Here is an 18,239-nt window from a genome sequence, read left to right as displayed (position 1 = left end):
TAAAGGTAAAGGATTGTTGTGGCTATAAAATTAGCACAACAGTCTTTAGCTTTTTTTAGATTGTTGGCAACAAGTTAGTGCCACAATCTAAGCTCAGTATTCTTTCTTTAGGGTGTTACTTTTTCAGCCTCGGTTCGAGGTCTGTTTTCTTTGAGTTGCCCCGTTTTCTGCTTCGGCAGTTTTGTTTTATTTTCATACTGCTTAAGCTTTAGTTTTTTTTACCCAGTATGTGGGTTGTGTAGAGCTTTTCTTTGGGATACTCTCCCTAAGGAGTATTGGTTTCCTTTCCCTTATTTTTCCGTTGTCCTTGTCTCTTGAGACTTTGTGGCTATTTTACCTCTGGTGAATAGCTTAAAGAACCCCCTGTTCAGTTGCGGTTGGTCTCCCAAAACCCCCACTCCCTCACAGTATCCTTTTGAAAATAAAGGTGAAATGTATTTCTTTTCCCAAAAGTCAACATTTGCAATTTCTTCCGCTTCTGTGAACGTGAACGCGAAAGTGAAATCCTGGCGTATTAGGTGAAAAATATGAGGCTGTGCCAATTTAAGAGGAAAAAAAACTAACTTCATAGCTGAACAATGGCTTGAATTTTATTTCAAGGATTTGAACAAATCCTACCAGCAGCCCTGACCATCTGTCTGTCTACTCTTGAATTAACCATTGAAAAATACATTATTAATGTTGAGTTAATGTTTCCATGGACAATATGGTTAAAAACTTCTAGAGAGCTCCTGTCCTAGGAAAATCTACCTTAGAGATGTGATTTGCATTATCAAACCAGCTGCACTCAATGGGCCATAAGTTGATGATTGGGGTGCAAACCATTGACACCGCTCTGGTGATTCCTGAGGCATTGCTTGTCCAGCACACCACAGATAACAATAACTGAAATTCAGGGTTGGAGTCTGTTCAGATTTTAGAATGATTCAATTTTGATGCATACATTTAAAAAAATTGTAGATTGCAGAACTGGAATTATAAAAGTGTAATTCAATGAATATTCAGAAATCGTACTTGTATAACATGAAGGTCTCTCTGGTTTTGGAAAATATGCATATGTCCTGATCACGCATACTGCTAATAGCATTTAAACTATTACCATAGATATCTTATCCAATAGTGCTGTAAAAACATAGTCATAAAACAATTGTTTTACTTTAGTCAGCTTTAAAGTAATACATTCTGGGCAATGTCTTTCAATAATATTTCATTCAATTCATTAAAATTCAAGTTCTTTATCTTCTCATCATTTTCATTACAAACTTAAACTCACAAATTGAATTGTAATTCATAAACCATGTTCAATTCATAACTGACCCTAAAGCTGGTTTGTGCCCACTATCCTCATGGATCAGCTAAAGTAGCAGTGAGAAGTATTCTAGTGCATGCTGTTTTTTTCTCTGTTTATTTGAGGTCTTACCTGCCCCATGAAGCCCTGTCCATCCTGGGACTGCAAGAAGCTGTGGTAGACCTGGTTGGCTCGTGCAATGACGGTTGCCACGGCGTCCTGGTAATGGGGGGCAGCGATGGCCAGCAGGGGCAGCGCAGCGAGGGGCAGGTGGTCCACGCTGCTCGACAAACAGCTCTCGTCATAACTGTACGGGTTTAGGCTGCGGCGGGACACAGAGATGACCAACAACATTCCTTAAAGCAGGGATGCTTCAATCTGCCCTTTCAATTACTGCTTGTTTTGAGGTTTTTTTGGTCTGATTATTACGCTTTAATCAGGTAATTGTTTAGGCCCGGGCCAATCTCTGGCCAATCAGTGACATTGATCAATCAATTAAGTCATCACTCGAGGACCAGATTTGAGTGTCTCCCTGCCTTAGAGTGTAGGCCTACGTTTACAGTGGTTTTCCATGTGTATGTAATTTCAACTCCTTTTTTCAACTAATGTCCTGTTTCAGCATTTGGGGTTTCAGACCTTCTCCATGCTATTGTTCAGTGCTCAAATCCAAATGCCACATTTCTGGTTATTTTAGAAAGTTGAATCAAATGTGTTTCACACTCAAGGCTTATGACCTTTTTATTTGATCAAAGCAACGGTGCTTCATTATTTCCTCCTGTGTTGGATATTGTTAGGCTAAAATGAACAGAAATTCTTTTTGATAAGCTGGCTCTCTCGCTCTCTGGGTGTTTTTTTAATAGGTTTCCAATGTTTCTCACCTGGAACTGCCCTGTTAGAATGGAAAATTGTAGGTTTTATTTGTTACTGTATTGTGTGTGTGTGTGTGTGCGTTTATGTGTCCATCTGTCCGTCTCTGTGTGTAAACAATGAGGGGTTGAGCCCTGCATAGCCTTACGTAACCTGAAAATGGTCTTGAAGTCGGAGTGAATGTAAAATTCATTTTAAGCCTGAAGGAGAGCCATCTATAAAATAAACACAATAAACACAACGAAATTCAAACCCAGAAAGCACATCCATGCGCTCTAAATGGCAAAAAGTGCATAAAAAACTCATAAAAATTGCACAGCTAAAGAAAAAAAGGAACCCTTACAGAGAAGCACTTCAGCACACAGCAGACCATCCTGCAGCAGGGCATTATGGTCCGCGTCTGCGGGACGGCCAGCCGACTCCTCAGCGCCACCCTAGAGAGCGCTCTCCTCCCGCCAGCTCTCGTTTCCCCGCTAGCTTTTTTAAAATCTGTGTCTCCACGGCTTCCGCTGGCACCCGCGGCTGCGTCTGACCTTCCCCTGTCATCACAGGCCAGAGAGACGAGCCCCTGACTGCTGGCACCCCTCCGAATTTAGTGCCAGAGCTGCTTCTTGCCGGGGGAGAGGAGGAGTGCGCCACCACCGCCATTCCCGATTGCCATGCCAACAATACCGCCATTTGTCAGAGAGGAGCTTGGGTTTCAAGGGCAAGCAAGCCCCCACACTTGCCACCATGGTGCTCTAGCACAGGACAGAGAGGAAGGCGGGTGGATGTGCGGGTGGGGGAGCAGTACAGCCCAAAGCCTGCCTTATCGTGAAGAACGAAGCGTTTAGCCACATCCCTAACTCTAACAAGCATCTTTCAAGTGATGGCCTTACAGACGGAAGCAGAATATATTGAAAATATATTAAAAGGAAATATATTATCAACATATTGCAATGCTTCATGTGTAAATATATTACTTTATTAACACTGTGAAATATAGCCATCATTGTACTTTCAAAAACATTAACAGCTTACAGTTTTTCATTTCCATAAAGTTGAGCACAGCGGTCTCCTCATAGAACAGCCTGCCGCAGAACGCGTTTGGGAACAACATCAAACAGAAGCAGCATCCCCTCTCTCAAACGGATGCCAAAAAAAAAAAAAGGTCCCCCATCTCATCCCCGGGGCGAGCGCAGGGCAACACAGGGCTGAGGGAGCTTCGCCCATCCCATCATGTTTTTACAGGTGTGGTCCGGCTGGCACCGGTAAAAGCCATTACCATAACAAGCCTCGGGGCAGCGAGATCCGGCCCAATTAAGCGCACGCCGCAGGAGGGGGTTCAAAGAGCTCCCTCAAACAACTCGGCCTCTTTTTATCTGTCAGTCGCTTTATTTATTTATTTATTTACCCATCAGCACCCTCACACGACATGTTCGTTTCTCCTTGTACACAGCTGGTGTTCGTGCTCATGCCGGTAGCTAAAGCGCTTATTTATTTACTTACCGCAAACTCCCATATAACTGACCTCGATGGGAGCAGAGGGGAGGCGGATGCAAAAAAAAAACTTGAAACAGCTGCCACAGTTTCAAAATGTGAAAATGCAAAGAGGAATTTTGTTCAACAAACCGTTTTCTTGTCATTGATTTCTTGTTTTCACATCGCAGTGAACACAGGAAATCCATCACACGTGGCGGGGGAGGTCCAGTGGCCCTAGCTTGCATCAAGAGGGCGAGTAGGCTACAGACGTGCCATTAATGTACTCCACTTGTGTAAACGTTCTCCCTGTGCAAGGCTGTCAATCTTGATTAGAAACTGATGCTGACATTTAAATGAGGCCGTTGGATAATGTGGGAGGCAGTTATGCAGGATCTTACAGTGCTTATTCACAGTGCCCTCCAAACATATGAGAATCATAAAGTGCAATTTGTTAGTTTTCCTATACACTTCCTATAAAGCAATTGCATTCATATTATTGTATCATAAGTTGTTATTACAAACTAAACTCTAGGTGGGGAAAAATGTCCTGGAAGCTATAGGTCTCAATTGCTATTTTCAACTTGAAAGGCACGGTTTAGGAAGTCAAACCCAAAGCAGACCCTGAGCTGACCCTGCTTCTCTTAAGCCCTCTGCATTTAAGGGAGAGAGGCGTGTAGAGCCTGCAGATGCAGGGCTTCCGTGGGACGAAGGCGGGCTGCGTGTGCTTCGCTAGCTTGTGCGTTTACGGCTTCCCGAAGCTGCGCGCGTCATAGCAAACAGAACTCTACCGACATAAAATTCAGCCCCGGCTCCTTCACACCACCAACGCACCTGCATCACTCTGCCCAACAGAAGAAGGAGAGAGAAGAGAGCTTGAGAGTGGGAGAGGCAGGGAAAGAAAAGAGAGGGTAAGAGTGATTTTGGAAAAAGAGAGAGGAAGCGAGAAATAAAAGCACTTATTCTTTCAAAGCACATATAATATGCTCCTTCCATCATAACTGCTTTCCATTGAAAGTTTAATGGCGATATGCAGCATGCCTAATGGCATTAGCCATGCAGCTAGGTCTCCATTTTGAAGACCTATGACTAAACCAGGAAATAACATCAGGGACAGGAGGCAGAGGACAGAAAACACTGCCATGCCTCTGATTTGTGCAGCACTAACTGAGTAAACTATTGTATCAGCATAGTCCATCTGCAGAAACTGAAAATAATGAAAATCAATACATTTTAATAAAAAACCAGTTGGGCAACTTTTGGATGCCGCTTGCTAATTGGAATAGAGGGAGACGTGGCTATACCGCACCACCCTTTTCCTTTTGTTTTGTTTCCGGGCTTTTCTTTGAGTCTCGTCTAAGACCTCTCATTAACGTGGACCTGCAGGCACGGGCTCGGGCGGAAGAGCCTCTAATCTTCCCGCTGCGGCCGAAAACCGGGTCCTTAATGAGCTCAGAGTGCCGCGCAGCATCCGTCCGAACCTCAGCCAGACAGAAAAGCCCCGAGATAACACAGAAAAGTGCACACACTGAAACCTTCCACTTCTCCCCACTGCCGAGACATCAGAGGTGATCTGGCCCCGACCTTAAAGGAGAGCTGTCTGCTGTTAACTTACCAGAGAGGTCTGTGTGTTTCACTCTCCAGTGCATTCTTTTAGAAAGCTGACTGTAAATTCACCACACAGCCCTTCATCAGCACTCCAGACACTTATTATTAGTTATTAGTTATGTTTTGGGTTAATCGGCATTCAAGAAAACAGTAGCAGTTTTTTAAATTGGGGTTACTGTTAGGTTTATCTACCTGCATCCTATAAGTGTTTGCGTTTCGTCTATTTGCGTATGTTTGTGTGTATGCATGGATATATGTGCGTACTGTGTTTTTTTTTTTGTCCGTGCGTGCGTGCATGCCTGCGTGTGTGTGTATAAGATAATTTTAGAGGTGCGTACACAGTAAAACGTTCAATTCACAATCAGTGCATTTTACTTTGATGAAGTTGAATTAACACTGAACGTTTCACTGTGTACCTTTTGTCGTCCGCAGGTGATCCAGGTTGCCATAGTGAGATGCTCTTTTTCCATTTCCAGCCAGCGGCTCTGATGCAGGCACACACCAGGTGGTGTAAACGATGCCGCTCACATCTATCTGCATTCATGCCCACGGCCACTGACTCTCGCTGACGCCACTCGCAAATCAGACGTAGCCAGCACAGATAAATTTAGCCCTGAAAGCTGGCCGGTAAAAACAAAAGATGCAAAAGATAATGCGAAACCCTGAAAGACTACTGTGAAAGATATATAGTGGATTTTTAAAACACGATATTAAAGCCACCATATGCCAATGCAAAGGCGGACTGTACCATAGGCTGATAAAAATTAAACGTCGCAGAAAATAAAGATCTATCGTGCTTCCTTTGGGGGAAGCAAGCATGTTAAAATGCGGCAGTATGAAACAAAGCAGCAATCACTGGGGTTTGGTACATTAATGCATGTAAATGTATGCATTTGTGACTAGATAGGGCATCGGCACACACAAGGCACCGCTCACACGGATGGAAAACAGAGGTCTAGAGCCCCAGTCTCAGAGGGCCACAGCATCTGCAGCTTTCATGACTTCCTTTCAATCAGCAACCGATTCAGGTCTGAGAAGTGAGGTGCGTGGACTCTTTAGCCAATTGATGACTTAAATGAAGCACTTCAGCGCTGAAACACGCCCAAAAAAAAAAAACCCCAAAAAAACAGCAGACGCTGCTGCCCTTCAGGCCTGGAGTTTAAGATCCCTGCTTAAAAAAAATTAAAAAAAATACATGCAGTATATAAGAAGAAACAGAAAAATACATGAAGCTGGCAAATTTGAATTGTATGTTAAAATGCATTATGATATATTACTATGGAGTGTGCTCTTATGCCTGCTGGCACTTGGAAACATGAATCAGCAGCTCCTGCTGGTCAGGCTCATGGGGCCTGTGGGGTCCATTTGCCCTCAGGTCTCTCTGACTGAAATGAGGCTATTTAAATGGAAAAGGGCTCTGAAGCATCTTAACTACGTCCAGAGGCTCATACCGAAACCGTGCGAGTCTCCCCGCTGAGCCTCCGATGAGCGGAACTACCACAACCTACCGGATCCAATCAACGGAAAGCAGATTCATGAGTAACACTGCTACAATTCAGCTCGAGCTGAGCCGGACACGAATCTCAGGTCCAAGCCTCCTGCCTCGTGATTATTTTTTCCTCGTTATTATCCATAAAAACAGAGAAACAGAACAAAGCGGTCAGATGGAGGGTTTATCAAATGAAGCTGATTCGTGAATCTGTTTTTTTCCTGAAGCTGTCATGACTTCAGACACATAGAATAATTAATCGATTACACTTGTACCCTTATTAATTTCGGTTCCAGCCCCAGGGAGATGCATTGAAGACTTCCCAATGTTGGGGGGGGCGGGGTGTCATTAAAAAGAGCGCTATCTGTAAAGGTTGAGTTTAATATTCCACAAGTCGCAAAAGGACAGAAAATGTCAGTGGAACACTAATTAACATAATTTTGTGTTTTAAAGAGCATGTGTTACATGACCGATAAGACCGAGGATTTTTCCATTTCATTTTCCATTTAGCACGCAACAGTTCACTCAATTGGTGCTTTTAGCTACAATAGCAGTGGTGGATTTTAACTAATTCAACTCAGATAGGTATGGCTAAATAATTAAATATTCATGCACTGTGTTCAAATGTAACTGAGTCTGCTTCACTTCACCATTACTCGAAGCATAAATTATGATGATAGGGAGATGATGTAAAGGAAGACAATGTGTGGTGAACTTGCATCCCCCTTTCCCCCTTTTATAAAAAACTTCTGTTATTTTTCATTTTTCTTTTTGGAAACTAGAGAAAATGTTATTTTATTGGGAGTAAATGCTTACCATTTGTTTATTAATCATTAAGGGCCACATCCTGACTTGAGGATTCAAATGCTTTTTACACAATCCTAACTAAACGAGAACTAACCCTCAATTCCCAAATGCCTGGTCCATGCACTGAATATAATTCAGTTACTTCATTCCAACCCATGCGTGCCAATGGAATGTGAATTTTCCCAGAGTTCCCATTCCATTGTCATTTCCCTCCTGAAACCCATTTTCAGTGTTGCACTCTTGACTTCAATTGAAAAATCATTAGCAGCATATTTAGGGTAAGGTTCCAGTGGAACAAATCTCACAAATGTGTTGACCCAGTTTCTATATATCAGCATAAATAGTAGGCCTACAAGCTTGGTCAATCTGCTGTAAGCAAAAAAATTTTGACAAAGAGGTATCAGTGTATCAATGACAGTGGATATAAGGCTAGAAAGGAGTTCCTTGTGACTGTTATGTCTCTTCTGGTTTAAACCATGGAACCGTGCCCTCTTCCATTTTCTGTCCAAGTACAAATACAAATACTTTCATCAGTTGAACAGATACAGACACTAATAGAAGCATCTCTGCACACCCCAACAGCAAAGGCTTGATAACACTGCATAAAAAGCATGTAAGTCTCAACTCTCAAGCCAGGATTAACATAATTCAGAATTCAATGTGACAAGCTTTCTTTTCAGTGAGGCTGAAATCATATTGACGTGTCTATCATATTCCCACTTCCAAGCCAGGATGTACTAACAGAAAAAAAGTGCTTATCTTGCATGTAAATTAAAGTTGCACATCTGCCAGCATTGGGAACCTAGCGACCACAATGAGTATGCTATTCCCAGCTTGATAGCTGAAGGTGTACCATGGTATTGTGATGGACTCAAATGAACGTAAATTGTTTCCTACACAGTAAAATGTGTAGTGTTAATTCAGCTCTAATGTACATGAGTCCAATAGGAATCCAAGCTTGAGAGACTGCAGTGGCCTACCACCAGCCTGGCATTGGCACAGCTGTCAGTCAGCCACCAGTATTTTCTAAGTCAGTAGCCGACAAGGCAGTTGAGATGAGGCTCCACAGTTAAGAGAATTCAAAACAGTGGGTGAATGGTCTGTAAGTGGACCAATGAAGTGCCAGCATGCAAAATGCTGCCATGCCAACAGCTGGAGCTAAATCGTGGCCTGATAGGTGCTTAGTTGCTGGCATCACATGTATTCTATCAAAACAGAATTCACTCCATTAGAGTCGATTTAATACTGACTATTTCTATCACAATTCACAATGATGTCCCTAACTGAAGTCTCCCCTGTCACCAGCAGAGCACAGAAAAGATATGTTTATGCTGAGACGGTGATGTAATCTGTTTAGCAGCATTGGTTGTACATTGCAATCTCTCACAAAGAGAGTTTGCAGCATAAATGAATCAGGTTTCGCATTGAGACGGCCCACAGATTGACTCAGGGAGAGTAGTCTGCCTCTCATTAGAGAAGAGCACCAATAGCCTTTATCATTCATTTCAACACTGGCTTTTGTATAGCTGTTTTTGTTGTACCATTGAATTAATTGCTTCTCTCTTTGATATTGACAATCATATCACAAACAGCAGCGACAAATGCAATTAACCTGCATGCCGTGGTCCATTTCAGACATTTAGCCTGAAGACCAGCTGCTGCGTAAATAAAAAAAGGACCTTTTATTCTTTGGACTATGGAGGCCTAGCTGATATGATTTGGTGGGGATCTTTGAAGATGGCTGTCTGATATCATCCAACACATGAACCCCTGCCGCTCGTTCCCCCCTTCATTTGAACATTAGCTCTTTGCCTGCTGACCACTCATGTAGCTCTCTAAAGCCGTGCCGGTTTGTAATGCTCATATCGGGACTGCTACTGCGTAGCATCTGCAGCCTGGCGCTAGCTTTTTTGGGCTTTGAAGTTCATCCCTCGCCTCTCCCCCTCTCTCCAGAGCACCCGTCCTCACTCCTCGTAAAATGCTCTAATCTTGGCTGGCTGGGCTGAGACATGAAAGGGCTCTGCACTGCAGCAGCTACATTACTGAAAAACAATGGAGAAAAAAAGGCAATCCAAAACGTGAGACAATATGTGTGCTTAAACAGCAGAGCTCAGTCCTGATCCTGGAGTGCTGCGGGGTCTCTTGGTTTTCACGGTTACTCAGCTTTCAGTAGATCAATGGAAACAGCTGTTTACACAGTTAACTCATTACCAAAATACAGTGCAATGAGCATAAAAATAGTCTGAAACGTGAAATAAAGTGCATGAGTAAACGAGTTGTTTACAATCTCTGCTGGTTTTCATTGTTACTCAGTGCTTAATTGCTCAATTACAGCAGCTGATTATGCAGCTAACTCACCTCACCTTGTTTCTGAGATGTGAACTGGTTGCTGATTTTTGGGTGAAAAGACTCTGCAGGACCAGCACTGAACACCCATGGAAAACTCCTCAGAATGCCCTAATGCGATCAAATCAACAAGCATCATCAAAGCTTCACTAATCTGATCAACAGCCTCTGAAGATGCAGCAATTGCTTGGTTTTCCATGTTAAAGCAGCATTTTACTCCACTGCCGCTCGTGCCCCTAGCAATGGAGCAATGGATTACATGTTATAGGATGACCTTTCAAGGTGAAGCTCTCCAGCCATGTCCCCCAAATCGTTTTCTGAACACAAGCATTACACCAACCTCAGTCTTCACCACTAACCTCAATCTTGATAGCCTTCAATCACGCTTGTCTGACCTTTCCTTTGAGTACCACATTTTCTCTCACACCCTATCTGTGTATAAGAATGGGTAAAATTAATCTATAATTTTTCTTGAAGCAAAATACTAAATGCCCCCTGAAATTAATGATATAATAAACTACAATCAAAATTGCAGTGGCAGGAAGGTATAAAAACAAAAAGAAGACACTAGAAAGATATATCAGATATTAAATAATTATTTGCATATATTGCATTTTAAATACACAGCAGTTGGTGATATATGTGCCATTGCCCATAGGGTGGCCAACGCTCATGTACATATTCCTCCATGTGGTTAGGGGTTTGATCCCTGTCATGGTGCTTTCTGCACCATGATTCCTTCTCTATCTCTGCTTTTATTCTGTCTGAACAGAGCGGGAAAAAAACACCAAAGGAGGGCAGACTCTAAATAGAACATTAGCAGGTACACAGGTGTTTCACATGTGACAGGGGAATGAAGTACTGTACATTCATGAGGAAACAGAGCAATCCAAGCACTGAACTAAATGTTCCCAGGCAAGCTGTAATGGTGCAAACAACATTTGAACCTGCAAAGCTCTTCACCAGATACAGCTATCATGTAAAATGTGCTTAAGAAGGAAAGACAGGCCCTTGGGTGGTCCGTGGTCAGAAATAGGGGGTGAGCACGCGCTGAAGCGCCCCGCCCTTCCCGCGCGCCTGCGCCACTCACTTAGAGACGAGAGAGAAGGCCTCGGCGCACACGGCGGGGCAGGGGACCAGCTTGATGGTCACGTGATCGGCGACGGCCTGGAAGTGGGCCTGCGCCACCTTCTCCAGCACCGACGCCAGCGTCGCCACGTCGCCCGCCTTCGTCCCCGGGTCCCCGCCCCCCGTGTCCAGGATGTTGCCTCCGTGGACCACCAGAACCAGCAGGTGCGTCTTACACTTCCTCTGGGGGAGGGGAGGGGAGCATTGGGTGAGGACATGAATGACATGGTGAAGATGACGTGCAGATTACAGGTGAGTGACTGACTGATTGATTGATTGATTGATTTTGTTTGATGCTTAAAGTACAACAAAATCATAAATATCGCATGTTTGTATAAAGAAAAACAAAGTATCAAGGATATCACAATGAACTTATGAAACATATTTTCCACTGTGGTCCTTCTCAATCCAGACAGACAGAAATGGCAGGAATGCCAGAGAGCATAACACATACCACCATATGTACAAAATAAGGCCCTGTAAATTGAACTCATCATAACATACTTTTACTGCTGTTTTACTGTAAAGGACAGAGAGAGAATGTTAGACAGGAGAGACAGGTGCTAAATATCACCATTCTGACCACAGTGATTGCCCTATGATTCAGTCAGATGGCGATATCAATGCATTGGAGACCTACCTCCATATCCTCCAACCCATCTATGCTGCTCTGTGGGGGACAGCGAGGGCGAGCCAGGCGGTACAGGCTCTCTGTAAGAAAGAGAGAGAAAGAGTGAGAGAGAGAGAGAGAGCTTGTAATTATTCATTTTATAATTTTACTTGTTGTATTTTATTGTAATTAGCTTAGCTGTTTTTCTAATAATTACACCTTTTTTTTACGTGAATATGAATTTTTGAGAAATGAAATATCTAAGTTAGTTCATTATGGATCTTATTTAATCAGTAGCGTTCCAAATATAATATGGGTCAATTTAGGACCATTGGTGCTGGCCAAGGTCAAGCAACAGACCAGAAAGAAGTATTTTCTGTACACATTCAAATTCTGAATGACCTTAAGAAAGTATAACACTTGCACCTACTGTATCTGTCAATACAGTCAGATAAGAGTACGAGTCAGAAATGGTGGGAGGAGCAATGTCAGTCTACCCAGGCTGTCAGCAACTCCACTGTGAGTAATGAGAAATGGCACAGCCTCCAGGCCAAATTCCCTACTGTCCCAGAATCCACTGCCAGTGCTGTCATCTTCCACTGAGCTTCACCCTCTGTATCAACCGCTCTATAATTCAAACACTTATTTTACAACTCCATCCTGGAGTGTATGCTGGGCTCATTTTACATATACAGCAGTGTGTATCGATCCGGTTTACCACAAAAGAAAGAAAACGGTGTTATGCTTTCTTCTTTTATGGTCCTTCATTAGAGCTATACTGTATAACTGCATAAGCAGTCCTTTACACCTTCATAAGCCCTTTTTGGACATTTATAAATGCTTATGTCAATAATGTTACATGCAAATGGTGTGTTATTATGGAGGTATTTTTGTAACAAACTCTGCATATTTGAGAAACTATTTACATATTTGTGAAACCCCATTTACATATTTGTGAGTTTTGCTACAAAAATACCTCCATATGTTATGTCCACCATGGTTGCAACAAGTTACATTACCATGGCATACACGCACGCACGCATGCACACAAACACGCACACACACACAAAATAAATTTAAATAAATTCTTATCTCAGTTGATAGTGGAATGATAAAATCCTATCCGAATGGTAAGGAAGACAAACTATTTGTCTGAGATCACATGGAAGGGAATTTTTATTTCCTCTAAATGGAATGAATGATTATCCCTGTTTGTTTTGGACAGATCACAAACAGATGCATGGGTCTGAAATTTAGCTAAAAACAGAGCCCTTTAACTGCCTCATTTTGGTCGGAACAGAATATCTGTACGTCAAAAAACTGATTGATGTCTTGTCATCCATCATGCCACTATCCCATTTCACTTTTGTGAATACTAAATAGAAACTGTTCCTCGGTTCAAGCTATGGCCTTGTAAATAAAATAAATAATGTTTTTTTAGATGTGTCACATTACAGTATCCACTATTCCCATGGGCAGATACACTTCAGCTCCTATGTCTGTCTACATTTCTCACCAACTGACCCATCTCTCTATCTACCTATTGCACTGCTTCCTCTGTTTTACAGTCTGGCTCGTATACTGTGCACCTGTCCCACTGCCTAAACCATTCCACTGTCTACCTGTGTTGTCAGCCATTATCAAATCAGCAAAAAACATGAACAATAGTGAGGGGTGAGAGGGTGCTATGGGACAACCATATTTAAAACAAGCAGCAGCAGCCTGATAATTGCTGCTAGAGGAGAGCTCAAAAAGACATATGTTAATTATTAGAAGTTCATCAGAATAAAACAGAATCAATAAGATCAGCACAGCAGCATTGTTGATTGTATGCTTTCTAGTGTGAACATGACTCATACCAACAGTGGTACACGGGACTACTTCTCCACTGCATTTCTATGAGAAGTGAGTGTGCGTGTGTGCATGTGTGTAACTGTATAGCTATATTAAATTGAGGGCAAACTATCAGTAAATATAAATATAAGTATTGTGATATAGTTATGTTGCAGCTCATGAATAAAGAAGTCTACACAACGTGTGTTGGAGAGGTAGAGGTTGGTTGGGTACAGTGCCTTGCTTCCTCAGTGGAACCAAACTCCTGCTCATTTCCCCTTTAGGCTCATCTGAACCGAGTGTCAATCAAAAACAGCATCGCACAAGCAGCCCGGACGCCTGATACAGCTAATGAATTTAACAGGTAGCCAATCCCAGAGCCCCGTCCCTGAAGCTGGGGTTGGGGCTCTGGGCAACATCTTTCCAGCGCAGTATGTTCACACCTTTCACCCTTCACCCAATGCTAGCAGATGCTCAGCGGGTAAGCGTGGTGGCAGAAATCTCAGTTGCATGGCTGAAACCTAACTGATAATGGAAGAGAATGCCACCGCACACCACCATTAGTCTCCATTGAGAAACATGCTTTGTTTCACACAACTGAAACTGTGCAACTTGTCATTTCGGCAGGTCTTTGCCTGACAAAGGCTGTGAGGTGCAGGACACATTTATTTGAAGATGTATTCAGTGCGCAGGGTCTTTTGAGAGCAACAACGGTGTGCTGGTACCGTTCTTCTTCGTTAACAGGCAGCTTGAAATTTAAGGTTGGTACGGTTCATCTTTTTTTTCCAGTTGCGCATAATTTTCCATCTGCACGTTATTATCTAATCATGAATTCACACCTGCGTTTATGACCTCTCAACATCATTCACTTCCATATAAACCTGATACTAAAGGCGGGAAAAGATCCTTTTTCATTTCCACTCTCCTGTCTTCAATTAAACCCACTCATCACTAGTGCAATTAGAAAACCGTGTATCTCCATAAAGACAACTTTTCAGGAAATGGAAAAGGCTGTTTTTAAATACACACATTTTAGTCTCCGGTACATGGTCTACTCATCAGAGATCCATGAAACATTGACAGTACATGAGAGTCATGCGAGTTCCTTTATGACACTGTAAACCTGTATATTGTACTGTATGGTCAAGCGATAAAATGTAATATTTCAAGCAGAATCGATATGCAACATGTACAGTACACTGTGCACTTCCATATCCTCCCATCATAAAGTAATTTTTTACATAATACAGTACAAGTGTCTTGGTTGACAAAAATATGTTGCATGAAAATATATTTTTAAATATCATCTATATTTTTTTAAATCTTATTTATTTTATTTTTATTGAATGTCGCTTGTAGTGTAGGTTTCATCAGAGTAGAATATATTGTTCTTGAGACTCATTTTGACCCTACAGGGGACAAAAATGAATTGTCAGGCCTCAGTAGGACATGTCTACATCTTATTACATTTTACTGCAGGGAGGTCCTCAGAGGTGTTGCTTGTTCCTTCTTTAACAGGCGTATCCTCAGCATCAAGGATCTCTAATGCCGTCCGTACACTTGACGATATTTTAAGTGATTTCAGTCTTAGAAGTTGTTGTAAAATCATGCCTGTTTTACTTCAGTCAGAGTGTGCCCCTGCCATGACTCACGAATGGTGTGAGATTGTATTGTCTTTTTTGCATCTTGACCATTACAACAATATCAAACACGTTTATTATTATCGCACAGTAACTCTTTAGTCTTGGCTCAAAAGGTTTGTGCTGGTTGACAACGTGATTTATAAACTGACACTGTCAACAGCCAATAGGTGTGCTGTCTTTGTCTGACATCCACACACCAGCGGGCTAAGATTAAGAATCTCCAAAAGAATCCTGTTGGAGTCTCACAATCTGTGAAGAGGTATGACTCCCAGTCTTTGCAGAATTTTAGATGTGTGCACCTCTAAGACTAAAAACCCATGATTGTTCTCACATGTGACGGTGTGTCAGACCTTGGTTGTCCAGAAGTCGTGTAGCGTGAAGCCAGCTCAAGTGGTATAAGTCACTCTGGATTGAAGTGTCTCCTGAATGCCTATATATGTCAAATCCCATTAACATACTGAATTTTGGGACACTGCTGTTCAGTACTCATGTTGAAAGCAATTATGTGTTTCGGTTCGGTGATCGGCGGGGTGGCACGGTGGTGCCACAGCAAGAAGGTCCCAGGTTTGAATCCTGCCCGGGGCCTTTCTGTGTGGATTTTTTTATGTTCTCCCCACTCCGGTTTCCTCCCACAGTCCAAAGACATGCAGGTAGGATAATTGGAGACTCCAATTCCCCATAGGCATAAGTGTATGAGTGAGTGAGTGAGTGAGTGAGTGACTGAATGTACTCTTAGATGGACTGGCATGCCTTTGTATACTTTGACTAGCATGTATGCCTTTTGCCCAATGTATGCTTGGATAGGCTCCAGCCCACCCGGGACTCTGACCATGAACAAGCAGGTTAGGTAATGGATGGATGGATAGAATTCTGTGATTGGCTCAAACCCTCCTGATGTAGAGAATAATTGAAGGTGGGACCTATTGCTCAACATACTGAGTATGCTGCATCATTTCTCCTTTGTTTAAATTACTGTGGGTGTGACATTGAGATTCCTGTTTTGCTTTGAGTAATACTTTTATTTTGATTGATGATACTCATTTTCAAAGCCTATGGCAGGTTGGTTCCCTAATGTTTAAAAAAATCAACTCTAAATTCATATTATCATCTCAGCAATGAAATTAAACTTGAAATCTTTTCAACTCTGCTCAAAAATATAACAACGCATCAATGTTTAAATTCCCTAAGTGTATCCAGTTTTGTGATTTTAGCATTGTATTTTGTTTACCTATTTGTATCACTATTTCATTCACCACACTTCTCCATAAAATGAATTAATCTGACAAAAATAATATGCTTTTCTGAAATACTCTTATTTTTTCTTAAGTGAAACAAAATCAATTTTCAGCCATGCTTGGAATAATAGACGAGGACTTTTGGTATAGTTTTGATGTGATACAAAAGCTCTGACCCTGAGATATTTTACAATGTTTCAAATATTGTAGGTAAGCAGATGTGGTGGGCAGGTGATGTCTTTCTTAACAAATCAAAACTGCTATCTAGGGGTGTATTCTACCCTATTTTTGTTTTTATATTTCTTCAGTCTGGAGCTCCCCATCACATTGCTGCAGCATCCTCCATCGATTTAGGAAGACGCAGAAGAGCAGTCACATCTTTCACATCGTGAGCAGCCAGCCGGCCAGCCAGCCAGCTGTCCGGTCTTTTCTCAGGGAGACGCAGAGATGTATTATTGATCTGCACCCGGTTTTGGCAGTTTCCCCCTCTTGGGCTGTGCACCTGAGATTCTCAGTTCTGTGTAAATTAAATGAAAAGATGTTTGTTTTCTCTTTCTGACGCAGTTTCTGTTACGGGCCCTTCTGTGCCATGACTCCCGTCTGCTCCTCGTCCTCCCAATAACGGCCTCCAGAGCGTCAGTGCTGCTCACTGGCTAGGCTACCCAGAAAAACAAGGCAACATTATAAAACACTCAAACCATTCTGACTGGCAGTTTCAATCCGCAACAGACTCGCTCCAGAGTCCTGTGATTATCTCTCCGATAAAGAGTAATGGAGGCATGTGCAAAATCCCCACTTGTTATTTAGAAGAGGGTATCTAGAGGATATTTTAGGTCATTTAAGCTAACTTACATTTTCTGCTTTAGTGATGCTGCAGATAATACTCGATGGTCTGTGAATATTGTCAGCCATAACTCATATGAATTACTCATGTTTGCTGAGGGGGATGCACTTATATTGTTTTGTTTTGTAAGTCACTCTGGATAAGGACATCTTCTAAATGAATGAAGTATAATATAGCACAACGAAATGTAATATGATGCAATGTAATGTATTTGCCTTGTCTCTACCGACAGTGTGCAATTTATGCATCCAAACAATGTGGCAAGCACTGGTACAGTGCCTGTTCACAAATCAAAGAGGTCTTCTGAAACAAAATAATGATTCTGAGGCTTCATTAATTCAGTATCTGACCCATGTAAATTGAGATAATATAAATAGCACAGATAATAGGCACTGTCGCAACATGGGAATATTACAAAAAAAAAGAGTCAAAATTTTAGCTTTGCAGATACACAGTATGGACAGAAATACAATAACTATCCTGAACCTTCTCAAAGTGCATGCATCTGTGTGTGTGACAGGGTAGTACAGTCCAGCCACCCCAAGCTCTTTGTAATTTTAATAAAAGGCTATTTTGGTCTTAAATAAAGCCTTATACTGTAACCTTGTGGCAACACACACCAGAAGGGCACAAGAGTACCATGAAGACTAAAGTATCAAAACCTATGAAACGTGTAATAAATTGTTTATGGTTAACTCATAATGTACTTCAAAATGTAAAAAAAAACATAAAATGCCTTATAATTTATTTGCTCTATTGTTTATTTCTAAAAATCTACAACAACCAGTGGCAAAAATACACAGGTCATGAATATGCACCATTATTAGGTTATATGCAGCTGTTTCACTTGCTTAAGACAAGACTTGAAACGAAATGTCCCAGAAACAAAGAGGAAGTAAAGAAAGCTGCAGTAAAGGCCTGATACCCAGGGCCTGGTGATGCCTGTCGGACACAGACTTCAAGCAGTCATCAAATGCAAAAGATTTAAAACAAGTACTAAATATGACAAATTTATTTGAAATTACATTAATACGTAAAATTGCCTTTGCTCCCCTAAAAAGTACTTTTGCATTTAACTGTAAA

The 18,239-nt window shown here is 41.9% G+C and overlaps 1 protein-coding gene across 3 annotated transcripts in view; it reads right to left on the bottom strand.

The window, feature by feature from the left end:
* LOC135263406 (membrane-associated phosphatidylinositol transfer protein 3-like) overlaps positions 1–18,239 on the bottom strand; it is a 107,454-nt gene that overhangs the window by 30,871 nt on the left and 58,344 nt on the right. For all 3 annotated transcript variants that reach the window (XR_010332456.1, XR_010332457.1, XM_064351375.1), the window contains 3 exons: positions 11,632–11,702; positions 10,954–11,174; positions 1,421–1,610 (listed from right to left, as the gene is read on the bottom strand). Coding sequence is in view for 1 of the 3 variants with exons in the window: in XM_064351375.1 (XP_064207445.1) it covers positions 1,421–1,610; positions 10,954–11,174; positions 11,632–11,702 (482 nt within the window). In the remaining 2 variants the exon portion in view is untranslated. The remainder of the gene's footprint in view (positions 1–1,420; positions 1,611–10,953; positions 11,175–11,631; positions 11,703–18,239) is intronic.

Source organism: Anguilla rostrata, chromosome 9, assembly GCF_018555375.3.
Source record: "Anguilla rostrata isolate EN2019 chromosome 9, ASM1855537v3, whole genome shotgun sequence".
Classification (NCBI taxonomy): domain Eukaryota; kingdom Metazoa; phylum Chordata; class Actinopteri; order Anguilliformes; family Anguillidae; genus Anguilla; species Anguilla rostrata.
Note: the sequence above shows the minus strand (reverse complement) of the source record. Positions and strands in the feature narration are given on the sequence as shown.